The sequence below is a fragment of the Vigna unguiculata genome, chromosome 7 (assembly GCF_037176805.1).
Source record: "Vigna unguiculata cultivar grain cowpea cultivar isolate G323 ecotype 2 chromosome 7, ASM3717680v1, whole genome shotgun sequence".
In the NCBI taxonomy this organism is placed as follows: domain Eukaryota; kingdom Viridiplantae; phylum Streptophyta; class Magnoliopsida; order Fabales; family Fabaceae; genus Vigna; species Vigna unguiculata.
This window is the reverse complement of record NC_140798.1, coordinates 34786721-34806076: the sequence shown is the minus strand read 5'-3', so window position 1 is coordinate 34806076 and position 19356 is coordinate 34786721. Positions and strand designations below refer to the sequence as shown.

The window sequence follows — 19356 nt, the reverse complement described above, 5'->3', positions numbered from 1 at the left end:
ATTTACTTCAGACACTAGGTCTTAAAAACATGCTACAAAAATAAGGTCCTATTCTTTCAAAGAATGTCCTGATAGACCTACACACATATATGGGATAGGGAGAAGGGAAAGGGAGGGGAGGAATGGCTAGCGTCGTGCACATATAAAAATGGTTTACGGGGGAAGAGGACAATGTATAAGAAGTAGCAGCAATCCACCAGAAAAGGTCCGATTTCTTGACACTTAAAGAAGTCCATATGCAACGCAACATTTAACTACAAAACTGTAATTTAAGTACTAGTCTAATGTGAGTCCAGTTCCCTTCCAGGTTGAAAATTAAAGTATGTCTTACAATGAAATAAAGTCCTGCTCACACAACACGAGGGAATGAAAATCCCGCGTTTGTGCTATTTTAGAAATAGACCAACTTGCAAAGTAAACTACAAGCTTGCATTCCTGTATGTCTAAAAATAAAATTGTTCACGTATATATAATTTCGCACCCTAACAACAATGCATGTTAGTACATTTCTACAAAACAGAGAACAAATTCCTGCTTGATGAAGTATTCTAGTCAGCTTGCAGCCTTTGCAACCTTTCTTTGCTCGATTTGTCCAGTTACAGGGCACTGCATCTCAGTCCAACTTACTGGAACCATGGTTGCACCTAAACAGAAAAAATGTACAACAAATTGAGGCACAACTTGATTCAACCAAGTATTCTCTAGGAAAAGACAAATTGATATGTAAAACAATATTCCACAATGCACAGTCACATCAAATCATAGGCTTAAACGAAGCAATCTATTTTAATTTGACAGGCATTGATTTAAATCCCAACCTGATAGATGTTCAACCAATGCATGTGCACAACTTACAATGTAATTATTAGATTTTACTCCCGTGCTTGCTAAAAATGAGATGAACCAGCAATAGGCACGTAAAAAATGAATTAAAAGCTAAACTTCAAGCTGTGTTCACCAAAGTAGAATCCAACATTTTATTTTCAATATCATCTCCAGTACTGTCCTTTTATTCATAGATAATTTAGATTCCAGCTAAAATCATCACAAATCAGCCATAATATGGTCAAGTCTACCCTCAGCGTTAAACTACTCCCACATACTTAAATGATAACTTTTGCTGTATTTAACTGCTTGACACTAACTGACAAATTGATGCAATTGTAGGGAACATTCAAAGAACCAAATTATTCTAATAAAATTTAAATATGAATTTACTCCCTTGGACTTCAGCAATACTTGCTGTTTTTAACTGCTTGACACTAACTGAAATTGGTGCAATTGTAGGGAAACATTCAAAGAATCAAATTATTCTAATAAAATTTAGATATGAATTTACTCGCTTGGACTTCAGCAATACTTGACCTATCCTCATAGATAATAGATAATATTCCAGAGTCGTCAGTGACCCAGAAATTGTAAAAGTGAAAAGTATCAGACGTAGAGGAGCTTCCGTCAAACCCAAATGCAGTTTCAATGTTATTATTGCACCCATTGAAAAAACATACATAAGAAAAACTAAAGTCCCTAAATAGACATATAAAGGCAAACAAACAGATATGTGCTACACAATAACCGGGCTTGAGTAATACACAACAAACAAATAAGCAAGCAGTCACACAAGTCACTAACATAAACTAAAAGGAACTAGCAAGAAACTACGAGCACAACCACTTATGATGGTTCAATTCCCAAAATATTAACCAAATCTCACCAGCAATGCTTTCTGCAGAAACAACACCGAGTTCATTCTTTGCAGTAGATAGAAAGTACGCCCGTGCATCTCCAAGAGAAAGCTAACAAAAACATATGTTATTAAGGTGCTATTGAAGTAGCAACAAATAAATTTAAGAACATTAAGGAAAAATTGAAATGAACTTATGAAAACTCTTAAAAGAAAGTAATAATACCACAAGAGCTTTAACTATATCACCGGGATGAAAAGACAGGTGCATGTCTACTTTATCAATTTCTGTAGCTCTAACATCTTGCTGTCTGTTTTAAACACAACTCTCATCTTATCAGAATCCCCAAAGTCAAACAAAATGAATTTCATGGTATAAAGATAATAATACATGTAAGTTCAACCGAAAGAGGAAGAAACTCCATGCATACGATATCTACAATTAATGACTACAATTCCTCTAATCCTTTTCTTCCTTCTTTTTTTGTTTGAAATTGCCAAAGTCACGGCCTCTAAAGCTATAAAAAATAACTTAGATGGTGTAAGAATAGCATACCTGATAATGCCGGTAAATTTTTCTCGAACACACTTAGATCCAACACACATAATATCAGCAGAAGCGGACCGAGCCATCACTTTGGTGACCTATCAAAGCAAAAGAGACGCAGTTGAAAACAGAGAGCGTTATGAAAAGTGTATTAGACGATGCATAGCCGTAGCCGTAGCCGTAGCCGTAGCTATAGATATATATACCCGCACAATGACAACAGATCCAGGTTGTGGAACAGGTCCATGCGCCTTGTGACCAGTTACTTCAACAGTCGGCCTCTGCATGTTACAAAAAATCATAATCAGAAACAGTACGGCACTATAATTTATGCTCAACGTCAAATTAAACTAACAAAAAAAGAAGATATGTGTTGTTGGTGGATTGATTATCACGTGGAATGAGCAATTGAAAACGAAACCCTACCTTGTCAGGAGAATCCGGCGGCGGAGGAATGGTACGGCGGAAGCCAGTTAGGGAGGCGTAAACGGTGTTGTTATGAGGCGCTGCGTATGCTCCTCTCCCTGCTTTGACATCGCTGCTTCTTCCCAACACTTCTCCCGGTGTTACCATCACTGCTTCTTTCTCTTCTTCCATTGCAGCTCCCAACCCTTCCACTTCGTTTTGGGCTTAGCTGCTACAAATTCACCGGTTCTTGGACCGGCCCTCTAGTAAAAATAAACACACTGTTTTCAATTTGGGCGGGGTGCTTCTTATTTATTTGATAACACGTGAACTCCAATAATTTTCTTTATTACAGTAATAAATAGTACACCTTAAAACAAATGCACGTACATAGGATGTAAATGGGTCAGGTAGAGTATCTCAAGATAATTGTCTTTTATTTATGATAAATATATATATATATATATATATATATATATATATATATATATATATTTATGTTGTTAGTATTATGTATATTTACGGGTAATTGTAAGTATTTATAAAAAAAAAAATATATTTAATAATATATTTTAATCATAAATTCAAATAAAAATATAATGTAAAATATTTATAAATTTTAAATGAGTATGAATATTATGATACTTGTACTCGTTCCATTAACTTGCGAGTATAAAAGAAAATACTCGTATTCGTTACCCGCTGATATTCATTTATGATATTTATTTCCTACTTGTTGCGGATTTTGTTCGCGGATACATTAACTTGCGAGTATAAAAGAAAATACTCGTATTCGTTACCCGCTGATATTCATTTATGATATTTATTTCCTACTTGTTGCGGATTTTGTTCGCGGATACATATTATTTTGACACTTTTACGCACCTATAAATAAATATATATATATATATATATATGTGTGTGTGTGTGTGTGTGTGTGTGTGTGTGTGTGTGTGTGTGTGTGTGTGTGTGTGTGTGTGTGTGTGTGTGTGTGTGTGTGTGTGTGTGTGTGTGTGGTTCCATCAGCTCTATGCTTAATTGTAAACACCCATTTTCTTCCCTCTTGGTAAGGACACAAGATCCCAAGTGTTTTTTCTTTTTTAAGTTTTCATCTCATCAACCATTGCTTTGGTCCATCTAGGATCTGCCAAACCTTCTTGTATATTACTAGGAATAGAAATTTAAGATAATTGAGATGCAAATGATGCATATGACTGGGATAACTTGTGAGATGACACATATTTACTAATGAGATATTTAACTTTGGCTTGGAGGTCTAGTTCATATTTAGTTGGAGGTTGACCACGGTTAGAACGGGGTGGAAGATTATATTGGACAATAGTAGACTCAATGTTTTGTGTGTTGGCGGTTTCATGCAGACAAGGAACAATTTCATGATCGGTTTCGTCTAAATTAGTATTATCAAGGGTAGTATAAAGAGAAACAATTTCATGATTAGTTTCAATTACATTAGTATTATCAGAGATATGATCTAAAGGTACCTCTGAAGAGTCAAGCCGAACCTGTGGAGAAGATTGAGCCAATTGGTTAGGATCAGAAGACATTGTATTATTCAAAGGAGAAGTTTCCATATTTAGGATTGGCTCACTGCCTGCAGAATGATCCTCACACGATAATTTATCTTTACAGTATAATTTTATATTTGGGATATCAAACATACTAACATCATGATTATGCACTTCACTTTCATTGCGGCCCTAAAGTGTAGAATCAACATAAAAAAAGTTATGCTCATTAAATGTCACATCCATATAGATATAAATTTTCTTTGATGGTGGATAGTAAGCACGATAACCTTTTTGAGTTGATCCATACTCAATAAACACTAGTGCGGTGAGGGCTTTTGGCCCCGGTTACTTTCGTGATTCTGCCTCGGTTTTAGAATCGAGGCATATTGGGGCGAGGCCAAAAGGCACCTCCTTTTGGCCTCGGTTATCACCCGAGGCCATAGCGTCTGTTTTCTGCCTCGGGTCTGGAAGAACCGAAGCCATAGGTGTTCAATATTTTTTTTAAATAAAAAATTTCGCCGGACACTACAACACCACCATCGCGAGTCATCTTCTCCGCAAGGAAACCACCACAGCTGCAGCAGCTGAAATCGCGCCACCGAGAGCCTCCACACAATACCTGCATCCAAAATCTATATCTACCAGAAGCAGCCATGGAAGCACCCGCAACTGCGCCGTCAACGTTCCAGCAGCCACCAGCGTGACCAAACCAGCGTAGCCATCACCATTCTCGCTGGCAAGACGCAGTCCAGCGTCGTCATGAGCGAACCAACAACACCGTTCGTTCTCGCGCCATCACGCACCTGTCCGCGCAGCAGCTGCAGGTTTCAACCTCCATCTTCTCGGCGGAAACGCACAACACCGTTTCTGCATCTTCACCAGATTCGTGCACACCATGGTCCATGCCATTCCTGCAGTAAACGCAACAGCAGTGGAAACCTCACCTGGACCTGTGAAGGCGAAACAACACTAGAACCACGAGCACGAACCATGGCAGCATCGTAGCAGGAGTTCGTTCACCTCCTTCACGCGTCTGTACCGTGAGCCACTTCCGCCACCACTGTTCGACCGCAGCCACAAGCCTTCGTGCGCAGCCAAAGGAGGAAGAAACCCTAATTTAGGAGAGACGACGCACGACTATTGATGGCAGATGCTGGTCGGCGACGGAGGCGGAGCGTGATGGTGGTGGTAGAGCGGAGAAATTCGCGCAGAAAGAAGAGAGTTTGGGAGACGATGAATAGTAGTTAGGGTTCGCGAATTGGGAATTTTAACAGACTTTATGGCCTCGGTTCAATTAATAACCGAGGCCAAAAGCCCCATTTACTGCCTCGGTCCTTAAAGAACCGAGGCCAAAAGCCTGATGCTGACTTTATGGCCTCGGTTCAATTAATAACTGAGGCCAAAAGCGCTCTTTACTGCCTCGGTCTTTAAAGAACCGAGGCCAAAAGCTTGATGCTGGTGGCATTTTTGAAAATTTGAAAACTGGGCTGCCTTATATGCTTCGGTTCATTTGTAACCGAGGCCTAAAGCCCCCTTTATTGCCTCGGTCCTTAAAGACCCGAGGCCAAAAGCCTGACGAAATTGCAAAAATGCCACCGCCTCCTTATAGGCTTCGGTTCAGCTGTAACCGAGGCCTATAAGGCGAAGTAAAATGTCAAATCTGCACTAGTGAAAAACACATTTTAAAGCTTGTTCTTCAAGCTTTGTACTTTGATGTGGGTGTAAGTGAACATATATAACACATCCAAAAATATGAGGTGGTAAAGAAACCATGGAAGGAAGGATGCAATGATCATACAACACATCTAAAGGTCTTCAAAAGTTAAGCACACTAAAAATGTTTGATTAATCAAATAAACTGTAGATCTCACTGCCTCACCCCATAAATGAGATGAAACATTACTATCTATCAAAAGTGATATTGTCACCCCTAATATATGTCTATTTTTCTCTCTCAGCCACCCCATTTTATTATGGTGAATAAGGACATGTAGTTTGATGTAAGATGCCTTTGAAGTTCATGAACTCGATTAACTCAGTCTTAAAATATTCCCCTAGATTGTCTGATTGAATGACCTTAATATATGAGTTAAATTGAGTATCTATCATATGATGGAAGGAACGAAACACATTACACACATCACCTTTTATGTTTAAGCAAATACACCCAAGTTATCCAAGTACAATCATCAACAAAATTGATAAACCATTTCTTTCCATTATGTATAGATTGTGGGGCAGAGACCCAAACATCTATATGGATTAATGAAAAAGAGAAATATGTTTTTTTATTGGAGACACAACATGATGACTTTTTGCCATTACACAAGTTTCACAAATAAAATCAGAAACATTGCATTTACGAAGTAGTGATGAAAATAATTTTTGTAGATAACCAAAAGGGATGTCCCAATCTTCTATGCCATAACCAAATTTCCTTTTTTATTTTTATCTTGTATGTGCTCATTCACAAGACTAGGGATGGCAACGGGGCGGGACGGGGACGGGTTTCGCTATCCCATACCCATCCCCGCATAAAAAATTCATCCCCATCCCCATACCCAAACCCAACGGGTATCAAACTTTTTTCCTATCCCCATCCCCACCGGGTAACGGGTATAATCTCATACCCATACCCGTACCCGTATTCTAACTACTTCAATATTAATTTTTATAAAAGAAAAAAAATTACGGTAAAGAAAACATAATATTATGAAATATTCAATATTAGGAGGATTTTCTTCGATGCCAAATACCTTAAAATAAATTATAATTGTTTACATTTTATATTAGAATACCAAATAAAATTTCATGTGAACCAAAACATTTATTAAATTTGCAAACTACAACATTGATGAACTTAGTTGATAAAATTAAAAAATATTTCAAAAAAATATAAAAGGAAAACAAATATTCAAATTAAAATATATTTTAAATGTTTGTTTACTTCAATTTTTTAAATTCTAATGAATCTCTTTTTTATACACTAATAAAAGTTATAATATATCACTTGATCAAAATGACACAAAGAACAAATAATAAACATAATAATAAAAGGAAAACAAATATTCAAATTAAAATATATTTTAAATGTTTGTTTACTTCAATTTTTTAAATTATAATAAATCTCTTTTTTATACACTAATAAAAGTTATAATACATCACTTGATCAAAATGACACAAATAACAAATAATAAACATAATAATAAAATTTTGACATAGATTTTGTATCTTTTGAACTTCAATATATGTTGGATAGTGACAAAAAAATATTCATAGCAATTACATTAAATTTTTATATTGTAGTAAATAAAAGTTATTTATACAATTAAAGTGAAAAAAATTACAGTATGATTAATAGTGAGTTATAAAATAACAAATAATTAGATAGAATATATCGAAATATTATTCTACATGATGAAAATAAACAACAAATAAAAATATTAAAAAACTAACAAATGTGTGTTTTAGAAATAATTTGAGAGACTATCGAAAGAAATCGCATAAAGGAAATCAAATGTATAATTAAGGTATGATAAAATGAAAAATACCTTAGAGAACTAATTATTAAATTACGTTTGAAGTGGCTAAAATTAAATAGAAATATCATTAGTGACAAAAAAATTTGTCATTAAATTACAAATAAACTAGTAATTAAATTGGTCACTAAATCAAGTATCGATTCGATCATTGAATCAGTCACTAATTTAGTCATTGATCCAGACAATAAATCAACTACTACCACCAATGACGAAAAATAGTGACTGATATGGGTTACTGACTAAATCAGTCACCATTTCATGTTTTTCTTGTAGTGAATTATCATATACTATTCCTAAATATCATTATATATATATATATATATATATATATATATATATATATATATATATATAATTTTAACCACTTTAAACAGAATTTAAAGTGAAAAAATTACATTATGATTAATAATGAGTTATAAAATAAAAAATAATTAGATAGAATATATCGAAATATTATTCTACATGATAAAAATAAAAACAATAAATAAAAATATTAAAAAACTAACAAATGTGTGTTTTAGAAATAATTTGAGAGACTATCGAAAAAAATCACACAAAGGAAATCAAATGTATAACTAAGGTATGATAAGACGAAAAATATCTTAGAAAACTAAGAAAACTTTTCAAATATCAACATATATACTTAATGGTTGAAAAATAACGAAAATTATTTTAATGAAACAAAAGAGTTCTTCAAATTAAATAAAAATTAATAATAATAATAATAAGTAAAGAATTTTTTTATATTACCTTAAATTGAGAGTATAAACATTCTCATGTGAAAGGAAAATTTATAATAAATAAAAATATTAAAAAATAATATAAATATTCAAATGTGAGGCATAATATTTTGTTTTATTAACATACATCATTTTAACATAATTACATAAAGGTTATGATAAGATAAAAAATATATTGGAGATGAGAATGAATTTCATGACAAATGAAATAATTAAAAGAAAAAAAAATAGAAAAAAAAAAATATATATATATATATAGGAGTTACTTGATTAATTGTGAATATTTTAATAATTTAAACGAGAATGGAGATATGGCGGGGACGGGTATTATGGCGGGTATATGTACATCCCCATACCCATCCCCATACCCAACTGAAAAAGTCGGGGATTCCCCATACCCATACCCATACCCAGTCAATGCGGGGATTCCCCGTCAAAACGGGGACGGGTTCGGGCAATATCCACGGGGACGGGTTTATTTGCCATCTCTACACAAGACAAGCCAACATTCCTTTATCGATTTGTTGTGAGATATTTTCAAGATAATACAGTCTTTCTCTCTCTACCACTGCCAATCTTCTCCTTGGAGTGAATGTTCTCGAAAAAAACAATGGGTTAGGTAAAATAAGGTAAGACAAGAATGTGATTTGGTTAACTTGCTGAAGAGAGAAGACTACAGTTTAATGTAGGAACAAATAAAACATCAGAAATTGATAAGGAGGGTGAGAGGGATATAGTACCTACACCTTCAATAGGAGATGAGACCCATTGTCATTAATAATAACAATTTTAGAACAATTAGGGGACAAATTAGTAAATTTATGTGGATCACAAGTCATATGATCAGTAGCACTTGAATCAATTATTCAATCACTACCCCCTAGTAACAATAGAAAGATTAAGAGCAAAGTTAGATATATCTGATTTGATCACAACTCCGACAGTAGTAGAACTATGGCTCTTGGGAGTAGGTTGTTGCATATAGCAGCGGAAATATTCAAATAAAGAAGCATCGCTCTCTATATTGTACAAGATGTCAGTGTTTGACTCTGATACCATATAAAAAATATTTAAAAAAATAATTCTGATATATTATTTTAAAAAATAGGAAATAGGATACCGTATATATATATATATATATATATATATATATATATATATATATATATATATATATATATATATATATATTAAGGTGGCATGAGGTCTCCTCTATTACCATTGCATTCCTAATTGTCAAAGTTAATGTCTTATCTCACACAATATATAGTTGTCACAAAGAGAAAGAAAATAAGAACTTAATTTATACGCCAAAAATGGAATCTCTTTTTTATTCTAAATTTTGTAACGTGTTGTTTGACTTTATAATTTTTTTTAGATAGTGTGACTGTAATTAATTGTACAACAACATCATTCTATCTTCCTTTTAGTTGCCTGAACTAAATTTGTGAAATCCAATGTGCATATTGGACAGTAAAAATCGCATTTATCTTTAAACAGCTTATATATATATATATATATATATATATTGGAAAAATAATATGAGGTCGAATAACTCAATATTTTGTTATAACGTCGTCACACGGAGCAAAAAAATATGACCTGATTATTTTGAAGTTACATTTTTTACTAATACATCAATTAGTTAGGGTAAAATATAGGACTAGACTAATCTTAAAATAATCTTAAAAGGATTATACATTTTTACTTTTTATTTTCTTTGGATCTAACACTTATAGTAAACATCGTTTCCTTTATTTAGTTTTAGTATGTCTGAGGAATCTTTTTAAGAATTTAAGAAACGTAATAAGTTTTCACGATTTTAATAAAACTTTTCTAAATGAAAAATATTTTTTATTTCTACATCATAATAAATATGTACATCTAAATTAATGGAAAATTAGATGAATGATAAGAACATAAATAATGTTGTCTTAAACCTTCAAATATGATGAGAGTCGCTTTTTAAATTACAAATAACTTAATTCCCGTATACATATAATGTAAAAATACCGTCATACATCATAATTAATTATTTGTATTATTAGACTTAATCATATTTTCATTGTCATCGTTAATGTTTCCAATATTTTTTTTTCAATTCCGGATAAGACACATTTCCAGAAAATCTATAAATAATAATTAATTTTAACATAAAAATTATTAAATGATCAATTTAGATATCAACTTATAAACTAAAAATTAATCTTTATATTGTAATGAATTAATTTTTAAAATAATTATTAACATTATCTACTAAATTTTTGACGTATAACGTCCTTAATTTTTTTTTATGTATCCATAAATGGAAAATAAGCTGAAAGATGCATATAGATATTGCCCTCACCCAAAAATAATGTAATGCTGGTACCCTTTATTCCGTGCTAAAGGGTCAACCTAGACATCAACGGTGCAAATCTCCAGCATCAATTCCTAATCAATATAGAATATGCTGCATGCAACATTTGCCTCCTATATTCTTGCACATGCCATAAAGTCTGAGATTTTCAAGGTTGTGGTTCTTCGATCACATGCACAAAGATCAAAACTAAACGAGGACCATCGTTATTTGTTACAGTTTCAAAAAGCTTTTATTCTGATACTGATAGACTCCAATTGCAGCATGTGTGAGCCAATCTCTTACTTTTGTCTATGAACAATGAGTTCATATAAAGAGAAGACAAAACATGCTTCTATTACACACGATGTAAACAACACATGAATAGTAAATGGCCAAAAAATTAAAGCTGACCGGTCAAAATTATCATCCGCAACAACACAGAAACAAAGTGCATGCATCATGAAACACGAGATGCTGCAAATGCATGCTCCTTCTTTCTTTCCTAGACAACAACCTATACATTTTTCAATCATATATATATACAGAAGCAAAGACAACTTCAAACATTGAATTAGAAACAAACACTTATATTATAAGTTATAAAGTTATAATATAACCCTAATATATATTCGTTTCAAGTTCTACCCCCGAACCAGTAGTGAGTAATACCTATATATATACCCTTTATTAAAAATTCTTTTCCTAGTGAATATATTAAGCACGATGAACGATAAAATAACATTCAGATATCAGTGATACATTTTGAGGAAGTGGAAGAAGACTCGAACTTGTAATGTTTGTCCACTGCAACTGATACCTCCCATGTGCAACTAAGTCCCTTGGGTATGGTGACAAGGTCCCCCACACCAAATTTTACTGACTCAGACGAACCTTTTGGATAAACCTTCACTTTCCCTCTCAGAAAATAACACGTCTCTTGAGCGTCGAATTTCAGCATATACTTCCCAGGAGGACAACCCCATCTGAAAATACACAGAATTTCATCAGATCCATCGGTTAATCAACCACAGACTAAGAAAGAAAATTCTCTGACACCCAGTAAAAGGAAAGCCAGAAAACAGATAAAAGATAAAGACTTGATAAATTTCACTCACTTGGGCCACGAATTTATACCCAGCTCGGCTAATCGTGATTTGGAAGGATTGTGTTCAACTGTGATAGTTAGTTCTGAAGATGACCTTGGTGTGGATGTTGATGCCATGAACAAGGAAGTTCAACAGAAGAAAACGAGAGAAGAAGAGAAAGAACACAGTAGTTTAGAATCAAACTGGTTAAAGCAGTGGTTGGTTTGTTGTCAGATTTTTTTTATGCATATATAAAAAGGGCACTGGTCAGAGGAAGAAAAATGGAATTTTTATTGATCGAAGTGTTTATAGAAAGAAAAAAGAATCTTTTGGTCGGGTTGTTATAATATATAAACATAACTTTCTGTAGTGTGCAACAATACAAGTTGAAAGGAACCGTTAATTATTTTTTGAGAGGTGAAAGTTTTTACTTCTGAGTTCAAAAGTATTGTGCATGAACTTGGTGATGGTTCCCTAGGGAAAGAGACAGGTGAAAACGTGATCCAAACTGCTATATTCTGTGAAGATTTGTTTGCGGAATACAGTAATGGAATAAGAATTTGAGAGTGTTTAGGTAAGAATTGACATAATGGAGACCAAAACACAGGTCAGTAACTGAGAAGAATGTTCGGAAATGGAAATATCTCGAAGTGCAATGCTACAAACATGACCCACCCCTATGCCTTTCGTCTTATCTATATTTAAATTTGGTCATTAAAATGTTTAATGAGTACATTTTAAACTTGGTTTGCTTAATTTTATTGTTTGCCATGCATAATAGCGACATTGTATTACTTTACTTTAGAACAATATAAATATATATACTTTCTTTAAAAAATAACCATTTATTTTGTCAATGAGAAGCTATTGCAACCACATTCATTTTGAAGCTTTTCTTTTGACTATTTGTCTCTTGTACTTTCGGAAGTTCTAGTAGTTTATAAAATATAGGTGTTAAAATGAGTTCGAATCTGCGAGTCAATCCAGCTTATTATGAGTTCGGGTTATGTTGGGTTGAAATTTTTTTACAAATTTCAATACGGGTTAATTTTTGACTCGATCCACCTAGAACCCGGCTCACCTTGATTGAACCCGTGGTGAGTTGGATTGACTCACCAACCCACAAATAAATGGTCACACAAGTGTTTTTTTATTAAGTTGGACTTTGCATTTGGTCATATTAGGTTGTTTTTTTGTGATTTTGGTTTGTATTTGGATTGTATTGAAATTTATTTAGATTTTAATTAGAAATATAATTTAGTTTTGACCGAAAAAATAAAAAAAATATTTTTTTTAATTAAGTGGTCCCGTGAGCCAACTCGTTTAACCCACCAACTTGTGGTGGGCCGGGCCGGGTTCAAATTTTTTCGACTCACTAATAAGTGAGTCGAGTTGGGTTGACTCATTAAGTGATCAATCCGTTATCGATCGAGTCGGGCCAGGCCAGGTTACCGTTTTGACAGTTCTATTATAAAATCAACACCTCTCATTGAGATATAATAACATCAATTCATTATCAAAGAGTTCGTACTTTTTCATTGAGTAATGATTAATATGCGCTTCATTTCTCAACAAATTTGAGTAGTACTTTCCAAATATACCATGTATTTTGGTACACCCAATAAATCTTATATTGTTTAGGAGTCGAGATCAAGCTCATTTTGAATACTCTTTCCTCCCTCAATCCTCTGAGGTATCTTCTAAGGACAAAACTGTAATGGAACTTCATACTCCAAAGTGGACAATACCTTGAAAACGCAGTGGTCATTCTCAACGATGTTGTCGGACCGACTTGGGTCGGATCATAACATTAGCGCCCACCATAGGGAGCGACAACTCCCTTTACCCTCGATTGGGGATCCTGCCGCAGTTTGCTATTTTTAACGTCGTCCAGAAATAATACAAAAAACAATTATTTTATGCAGAAACCAACTCAATTTCAATAAAGAACCATCTCCAGATTAGGATCAAACTTCAGGACAAAAAATATATTTTTCTTTTTTTTATTTACTTGTCAAAAGAAAAAGGGGTTTTACACAATTATATTTCAATAAAAAAAATGATGATACACAATCAAACATCTTATAAATACCTATAATTTAATTTTATTAAGTAAAATGTGAATATTTACTTTTTTTAATATAAATTTGAGTTCCTTTATACGACCTTTTATTTTCTTTTCTACTTGTTCATTATATATGTTGTTTAGATCAATATCTTTTATTATAATTTTTTCAGTGACTTTAAAATATTATCAAAGTCAAAATAAAAGTATATCAAATGGAAAATTTTCAAGATATATGCAATAGATCTGTATAAATGTGTTTTGAAGTGAAAAATGTAATTGTGAATCTGAAATATGATTAAGAATAAAATAAAATAAAAACTGACCACCCAATATTAGATTAAGAAATCCATCGATTACTCTTATTAAAACATATCTATGAAACATAAAAATAAAATGTTAAAAGAGAACAAACATCAATATCTGAGTTCAATCACATAATTTATTGACATCACTTTCGATCCAAAATTTTAAGACAATAAATTTATATGTTTTTATTTTTATATAGTGCTTTACTTTATTAGGTCTAATAGACGTAAATTTTGACTCACAGTTGAATTTCAAACAACATCAAATATAAAATAATTAAAATATAAATAAAAATGATTAAAATATAAAAAAAAAATATTAAAATACGAGTGTTATGGACAAAAATCAGGAATAATACTTAAATAAAATAATAATCAAAATGGGTTTAATAAACCCATTCATTGGGCAATTACACGGAAGAAGAGTAAGAAATGGAGAAAGGGACAACGAGTAGTGAAGGAGAAGCAGAAGCACAATACTTCTGCAACGACTTCCACTGGGAAGACCTACGAGCAGAGGTGGAAGCAAACCCTTCCTATGCCTACCACTTTGAATCCGCGTCTTCTTCCTCATCGTCGCCTCCACCCGAATCAGACGTGCTGGCATGGAAGCAATTTCACCTCCGTCACGCATCTGGAAGATTCTTCAAGGTCCCTTCCCTTTTCCTCTTCGCATTTTTTGCTTTCAATTTCCCAAACCTAACCGCTTTTTGGCATTCAGGAAAGACGTTATTTGTTGAAGGAGTTCCCAGAACTACTCTCCTGTCCCCCAAACTCTAAGCTTTTGGAAGTTGGTTGCGGCAATGGTAGCACTGCTCTTCCTATTCTACGGTTCTTTCTTCACCTTTTACTTCTCTTTTTCCATCTGCGTCACGCACCGCTATTTATTTCATATCTATCTGTAGTAGATTAAGTTTGTGTTTGGATTCAGCTCAAACAGTGTTGAAATACCCACTAAAGTGGTTTTAAGACACTTCAGCGTTTGCCTTTGGATAAAAAAATGTGTACTGAATTTTACTTCTAATTTCCTTTTAGAATAAAAACATCTAAACATAAATCACTGCAAAATCGATTTAAACCATTTTTTTTTAAATGAACTGTGCAGACAGTCACCTGAATTTAGTTAATTACTCTTTAATCGTTTTCTATTATAATTGACTTTTTGTGAACTTTTGCTTAGTTTTGAAGCTGGTGGTTGTGAATTGCAAGATAGTGGTTTTAGATCAGTTGCAGTTTCTGAATTTGCAGATTAAAACCAACAACTTACTTTTGGTCAATTTGGGCGTTGTTGCCCCTTTTTTTTTTTGTATCTTGCTGTTTTTTAATCCTTATAAAGCTTTCCTGTTCAGGGCCAACAAGGATTTGACTGTTTATGCATGCGACTGTAGTGATGAGACTCTTGAGAGGGCTAACGAGATTATAAGTGATGCCTCCACAGTTGCATCCTTTCAGCATCGTTTCCGTACATTCTGTTGTGATCTTTCCACTAGTGGATTCCCAAACTGGTTGGCATGCGACCCTTGTCGAGATAAATTTTTACAAAAGCAGTCATACTGTTTGTCAGGTTATTTTGCTATACCTTTTATGCTGTTGAATTATTCGATTTATGCAATGACTTCATAAAAAGTTAGACTTGGTTCTTTCTGTTTCTATCCAGATGTCAGAGAGGGTAATGGACTGCATTTTACCAATCCATATTCATCAGAAGAAGTTGAATGTTGTGTTGGCGGAGTAGATTTTGTAACATTGGTCTGAGCTTTTCTCCTCTAAAATTACCTTTTAAGTACAATGATATGGTGCTTCCAGAGCCCGAGAGTGTGTTAGAGCCGTAATCTTTACCTTGAGTTTTAAAGTAATATATTATTTCAAAGGTCTCTTTTTCACAATGTCTCTTTGACAACATATTCCCAATCCTAGCCTAGCAACATATGTTAACTGACAGACCCTCCATTTTGCAAAATGTGTTTTTTCACTTTATCTGTCTTTTTAGAAAATTAAAGTTTTTATTTTTTGTCCCAACTTTATCTATCTCCACTAAGTAAAATGAGAGAATGCAATCACATTAATCTAGTGACATATTTTGAGTATTTTGGCTAAGGGGAAAATGAAATCATATTTTATGATTGTTCAGGCTAATAAATTGCTTTCTTAATCTTTGTATCTTGAATTACATATTCTTGAAAAGGAGGATTATGAAAGTTGTTAGAGTGCAAATTGTCTTCTCATTAAGCTCTGGAAGGTTCCTTTTCTATATTTGTCATAGTTTTGATTTGGAAGATACACGCATTCAAGCTTTAACCTCAATTTAATCAATTATTTTGGCGTCCTTGTGATCTACATGTGACTCTAATTTGTCAGCTGCTTCTTTGTTTGTTAAAAGAAGTACTCATTCTTCATTCATTCTCCAATAACATATACTGCATTCTTTCCTTTACTATATTCTATTTATATTGCATTTTGCTACCTAAGGGATTTTTTTAAGCTGTTGAACCAGAACATTTTACTTTAGTGAACCTTACTTTTTTTATGTCAGACCCCTTATCTTTTTCTTGTTTCATTATGGGGCTAACGCTCCATATCTCTACATAGCTATAATTTGGAGTATACATGCATTCACACTTACCTTAATGGTTTCCTATGTAGGTTTAAGTCTACTTTGGGACTTATTTTTCAACCGGTTGAGTGTATACTTTAACTTTCTAAGACTTGTTGTTTATTATTGTTTAGCCTTTAGGGATGTTTAATCGTTCTATACTAGCTCTCTAGATTCTTTGGCATACACAAACAACTTTATTTTTAATCTTTTGATTATATCAATTAAGTTAAAAATTAACGACCTCTCATTTTGGCATATTTTGATGTGTCATGTCAGATCTTTACTCTATCAGCAGTACCGCTTGAAAGGATGCCAAAGTCTGTCAAAGAATGCTTTTTTGTGTTGAAGCCAGGAGGCATGGTTTTTTTCAGGGACTATGGTAATAAACAAACTTGCAAACTTACTCTGTCTGGAGCTTTTAGGAAAGTTATATGTAGTGCTTTATGTCAGTCGATATTTAGAAACCTAAGGTGCTGGAAATGACTTAACTACTATAATCAGGCCTCTATGATATGACCATGCTTCGATTTGAGCCGGACAAGCGAGTGGGATTCAGGGAATACACGCGGTCAGATGGAACACGATCATATTTCTTTTGTCTGGATGCAGTCCGGAACCTATTTTTGGGTGCAGGCTTCACTGAGGTACTTTTCTATTTTTATTCGGCAATAACTTTTGGCATGACACATTGTTTTCTAATTATATTCTAATAGAAACATTAGTATGACTTGTGTTCCTACACAAAGTTAATCTTCTTAAATGTGTGGATTGAGTATAGAATCTGTTGACTGTTACAGTGTATGTTCATAATTCTGAACCTTCCATCTGTCGTCAGTCTTCCTGTAAAATTTTGCGAATCTCAATGTCTGGAATGTTTCTGACATATTATAGTCTGCTTGTATTTGATAAACTCTGCAGCTTGAGCTTGATTACTGTTGTGTTAAGTCTATAAATCGGCAGAAAGGGAAGTGCATGCAAAGAGTTTGGGTTCACGGGAAGTTCCAGAAGCCTGCACTGAGAAATGAGTAATCTTCCTTTGTTGCTGTGAAGTCAGATGAAAATGTGCACTTGTTGAAGTTTATCATTGATTACTTTCTGCTACGGTGAAGAGTATACAAGAGAAAAAGGTAGAAAAGAATTTTGATGTCTCTGTAGTCCTTTATTTTCACTCCTAAATTTTGGTGCAATGAAAAATTTGCAATGATTATTTTTGGAAAAGCAAATATTGATCACTTGGCTGCAGTACAGATTCATCTATTTGTGAACTTTTTTGTATTGAATGAGAATTCGGGAAGCCGCCTTTTTCTTTTCCTTAAAAAAACTATTTTACTAATCGCGAAATTTTTCTAAAATTACAAATAAATAGATGACCAGTGGATTAAGCAATTGCTGTTTTAATGTGACAAGTTTGAAAAGATTCATGGAACGAGTGTGATATTGTTCTGAAGGCAAGGCTGTGGACCCGTTAATCAAATTATCGTAAGTTATCTTTTAATCAATCGAGCCTTAGGCTTATGTTTATCCGAATAAACTTTATTTGAAAACAAGCATTTTCATGTGTTAAAATTAATATATAAATTAGTTTAGTCTTTATATTAGATTTCCTAATGTTCAATTTATAATTTATGTATAAGTTAGCATCTAATTATTTTTGTTTGAACGAAGTTTTTTCAAAGAAACCCTTGATCCTTAAATAATTTTGTACCATATTGTTGCTTAATAGCAGTCTCACTAAGCATTAACATCGGAAGTAGGGTAACGTAAAACTGGAAGCCTCTTTTTTGCTTTTCTGGCGGTGAATTGTAAAATTTTGAAGAGGGTTTTCCAGGGTAGGGGTGTCAAGTGCTATGGTTTGCGGGCCAGTCCGTCATTATGTTAAAAGAAGGTGAGTTGAGTTGAATTTTGAATCATAGTTGAGTTGGAATGGCAGATCAACTTGTTCTTAGTCCGTTGATTTGTTTAATTTTTTAGTTTTTATTTTTTTTAAATTAAAATTTAAAATATAAATAATTAACAGATTAAATTGTTTATATTATATTTTTATAAAGGTAAATATATAATATTATTATAATTTAAATTATTAATACTTACAAGTTTCGATCAGTTATAATAAAAAATTATGATAATTATTTTAATTTATTCAATTAAAAATATTAATTCATCAATATTAAAAAATATTTATGATTAAATTATAAATATATATATATATATATATATATATATATATATAAACAAATTTTAAAAATTAAAAATTAAAAAGTCGTAATCTAGCCTGACATAGTCCGTTTCTAACAGGTCAAAGACATACTAGATCAAAATGAATCGAACTGACATTTTTTGTCACTCCTACTTTCAAGACAAAACAAGGATGTCAAATCTACAAACAAATGTCCTAAATGCTTAGAAAATTAACAGGTACTGTTATTACGAGAACACAAACAAATATAATTGATTGATAAAACAACATTAGTATATTAGGTTTTTGGAATTTAATTTATAATAATTCAAATTCAT

At 32.9% G+C, this 19356-nt stretch overlaps 3 protein-coding genes across 5 annotated transcripts; 1 reads left to right on the top strand and 2 right to left on the bottom strand.

The window, feature by feature from the left end:
- Positions 1-287: 287 nt before the first annotated feature.
- On the bottom strand, positions 288-2924 carry LOC114191043 (Nucleic acid-binding, OB-fold-like protein). Its single transcript, XM_028080191.2, has 6 exons — positions 2658-2924; positions 2438-2512; positions 2241-2329; positions 1911-1995; positions 1715-1796; positions 288-644 (listed from the first exon to the last, which is right to left on the bottom strand). Exons 1-6 carry the CDS (start codon positions 2826-2828, stop codon positions 553-555), a joined length of 594 nt encoding a protein of 197 aa, XP_027935992.2. The 5' UTR covers positions 2829-2924; the 3' UTR covers positions 288-552.
- An 8187-nt stretch (positions 2925-11111) lies between these two features.
- On the bottom strand, positions 11112-12164 carry LOC114192196 (uncharacterized). The gene is made up of 2 exons (XM_028081835.2): positions 11904-12164; positions 11112-11771 (listed from the first exon to the last, which is right to left on the bottom strand). The coding sequence occupies exons 1-2, from the start codon at positions 12008-12010 to the stop codon at positions 11531-11533; spliced, it is 348 nt and encodes a 115-aa protein (XP_027937636.1). The 5' UTR covers positions 12011-12164; the 3' UTR covers positions 11112-11530.
- A 2482-nt stretch (positions 12165-14646) lies between these two features.
- Positions 14647-18065, top strand: LOC114192195 (Methyltransferase family protein). 3 transcript variants are annotated; one of them, XM_028081831.2, is made up of 7 exons: positions 14647-14897; positions 14968-15052; positions 15583-15810; positions 15904-15995; positions 17119-17221; positions 17344-17486; positions 17761-18065. In XM_028081831.2, exons 1-7 carry the CDS (start codon positions 14679-14681, stop codon positions 17869-17871), a joined length of 981 nt encoding a protein of 326 aa, XP_027937632.2. In that variant the 5' UTR covers positions 14647-14678; the 3' UTR covers positions 17872-18065. The 3 variants fall into 3 exon arrangements, with proteins under 3 accessions (XP_027937632.2, XP_027937631.2, XP_027937633.2); XM_028081830.2 differs by having other exon boundaries at positions 14968-15077; positions 15596-15810; XM_028081832.2 differs by having other exon boundaries at positions 14968-15077; positions 15596-15810; positions 17734-17873.
- The last annotated feature ends 1291 nt before the right edge of the window (positions 18066-19356 follow it).

Bases quoted from the DNA above. Each gene is read 5' to 3' on its own strand.
- LOC114191043 (XM_028080191.2), bottom strand. From the start codon at position 2,828: ATGGAAGAAGAGAAAGAAGCAGTGATGGTAACACCGGGAGAAGTGTTG. The intron at 2,513-2,657 runs GTAGGGTTTCGT...TGTAACATGCAG, and splicing joins CGCCGGATTCTCCTGACAAG to AGGCCGACTGTTGAAGTAAC. The intron at 1,996-2,240 runs GTATGCTATTCT...TGTTTAAAACAG, and splicing joins AAATTTACCGGCATTATCAG to ACAGCAAGATGTTAGAGCTA.
- LOC114192196 (XM_028081835.2), bottom strand. From the start codon at position 12,010: ATGGCATCAACATCCACACCAAGGTCATCTTCAGAACTAACTATCACA. The intron at 11,772-11,903 runs GTGAGTGAAATT...GTGTATTTTCAG, and splicing joins GGTATAAATTCGTGGCCCAA to ATGGGGTTGTCCTCCTGGGA.
- LOC114192195 (XM_028081830.2), top strand. From the start codon at position 14,679: ATGGAGAAAGGGACAACGAGTAGTGAAGGAGAAGCAGAAGCACAATAC. The intron at 14,898-14,967 runs GTCCCTTCCCTT...TTTGGCATTCAG, and splicing joins CATCTGGAAGATTCTTCAAG to GAAAGACGTTATTTGTTGAA. The intron at 17,222-17,343 runs GTAATAAACAAA...TACTATAATCAG, and splicing joins GGTTTTTTTCAGGGACTATG to GCCTCTATGATATGACCATG.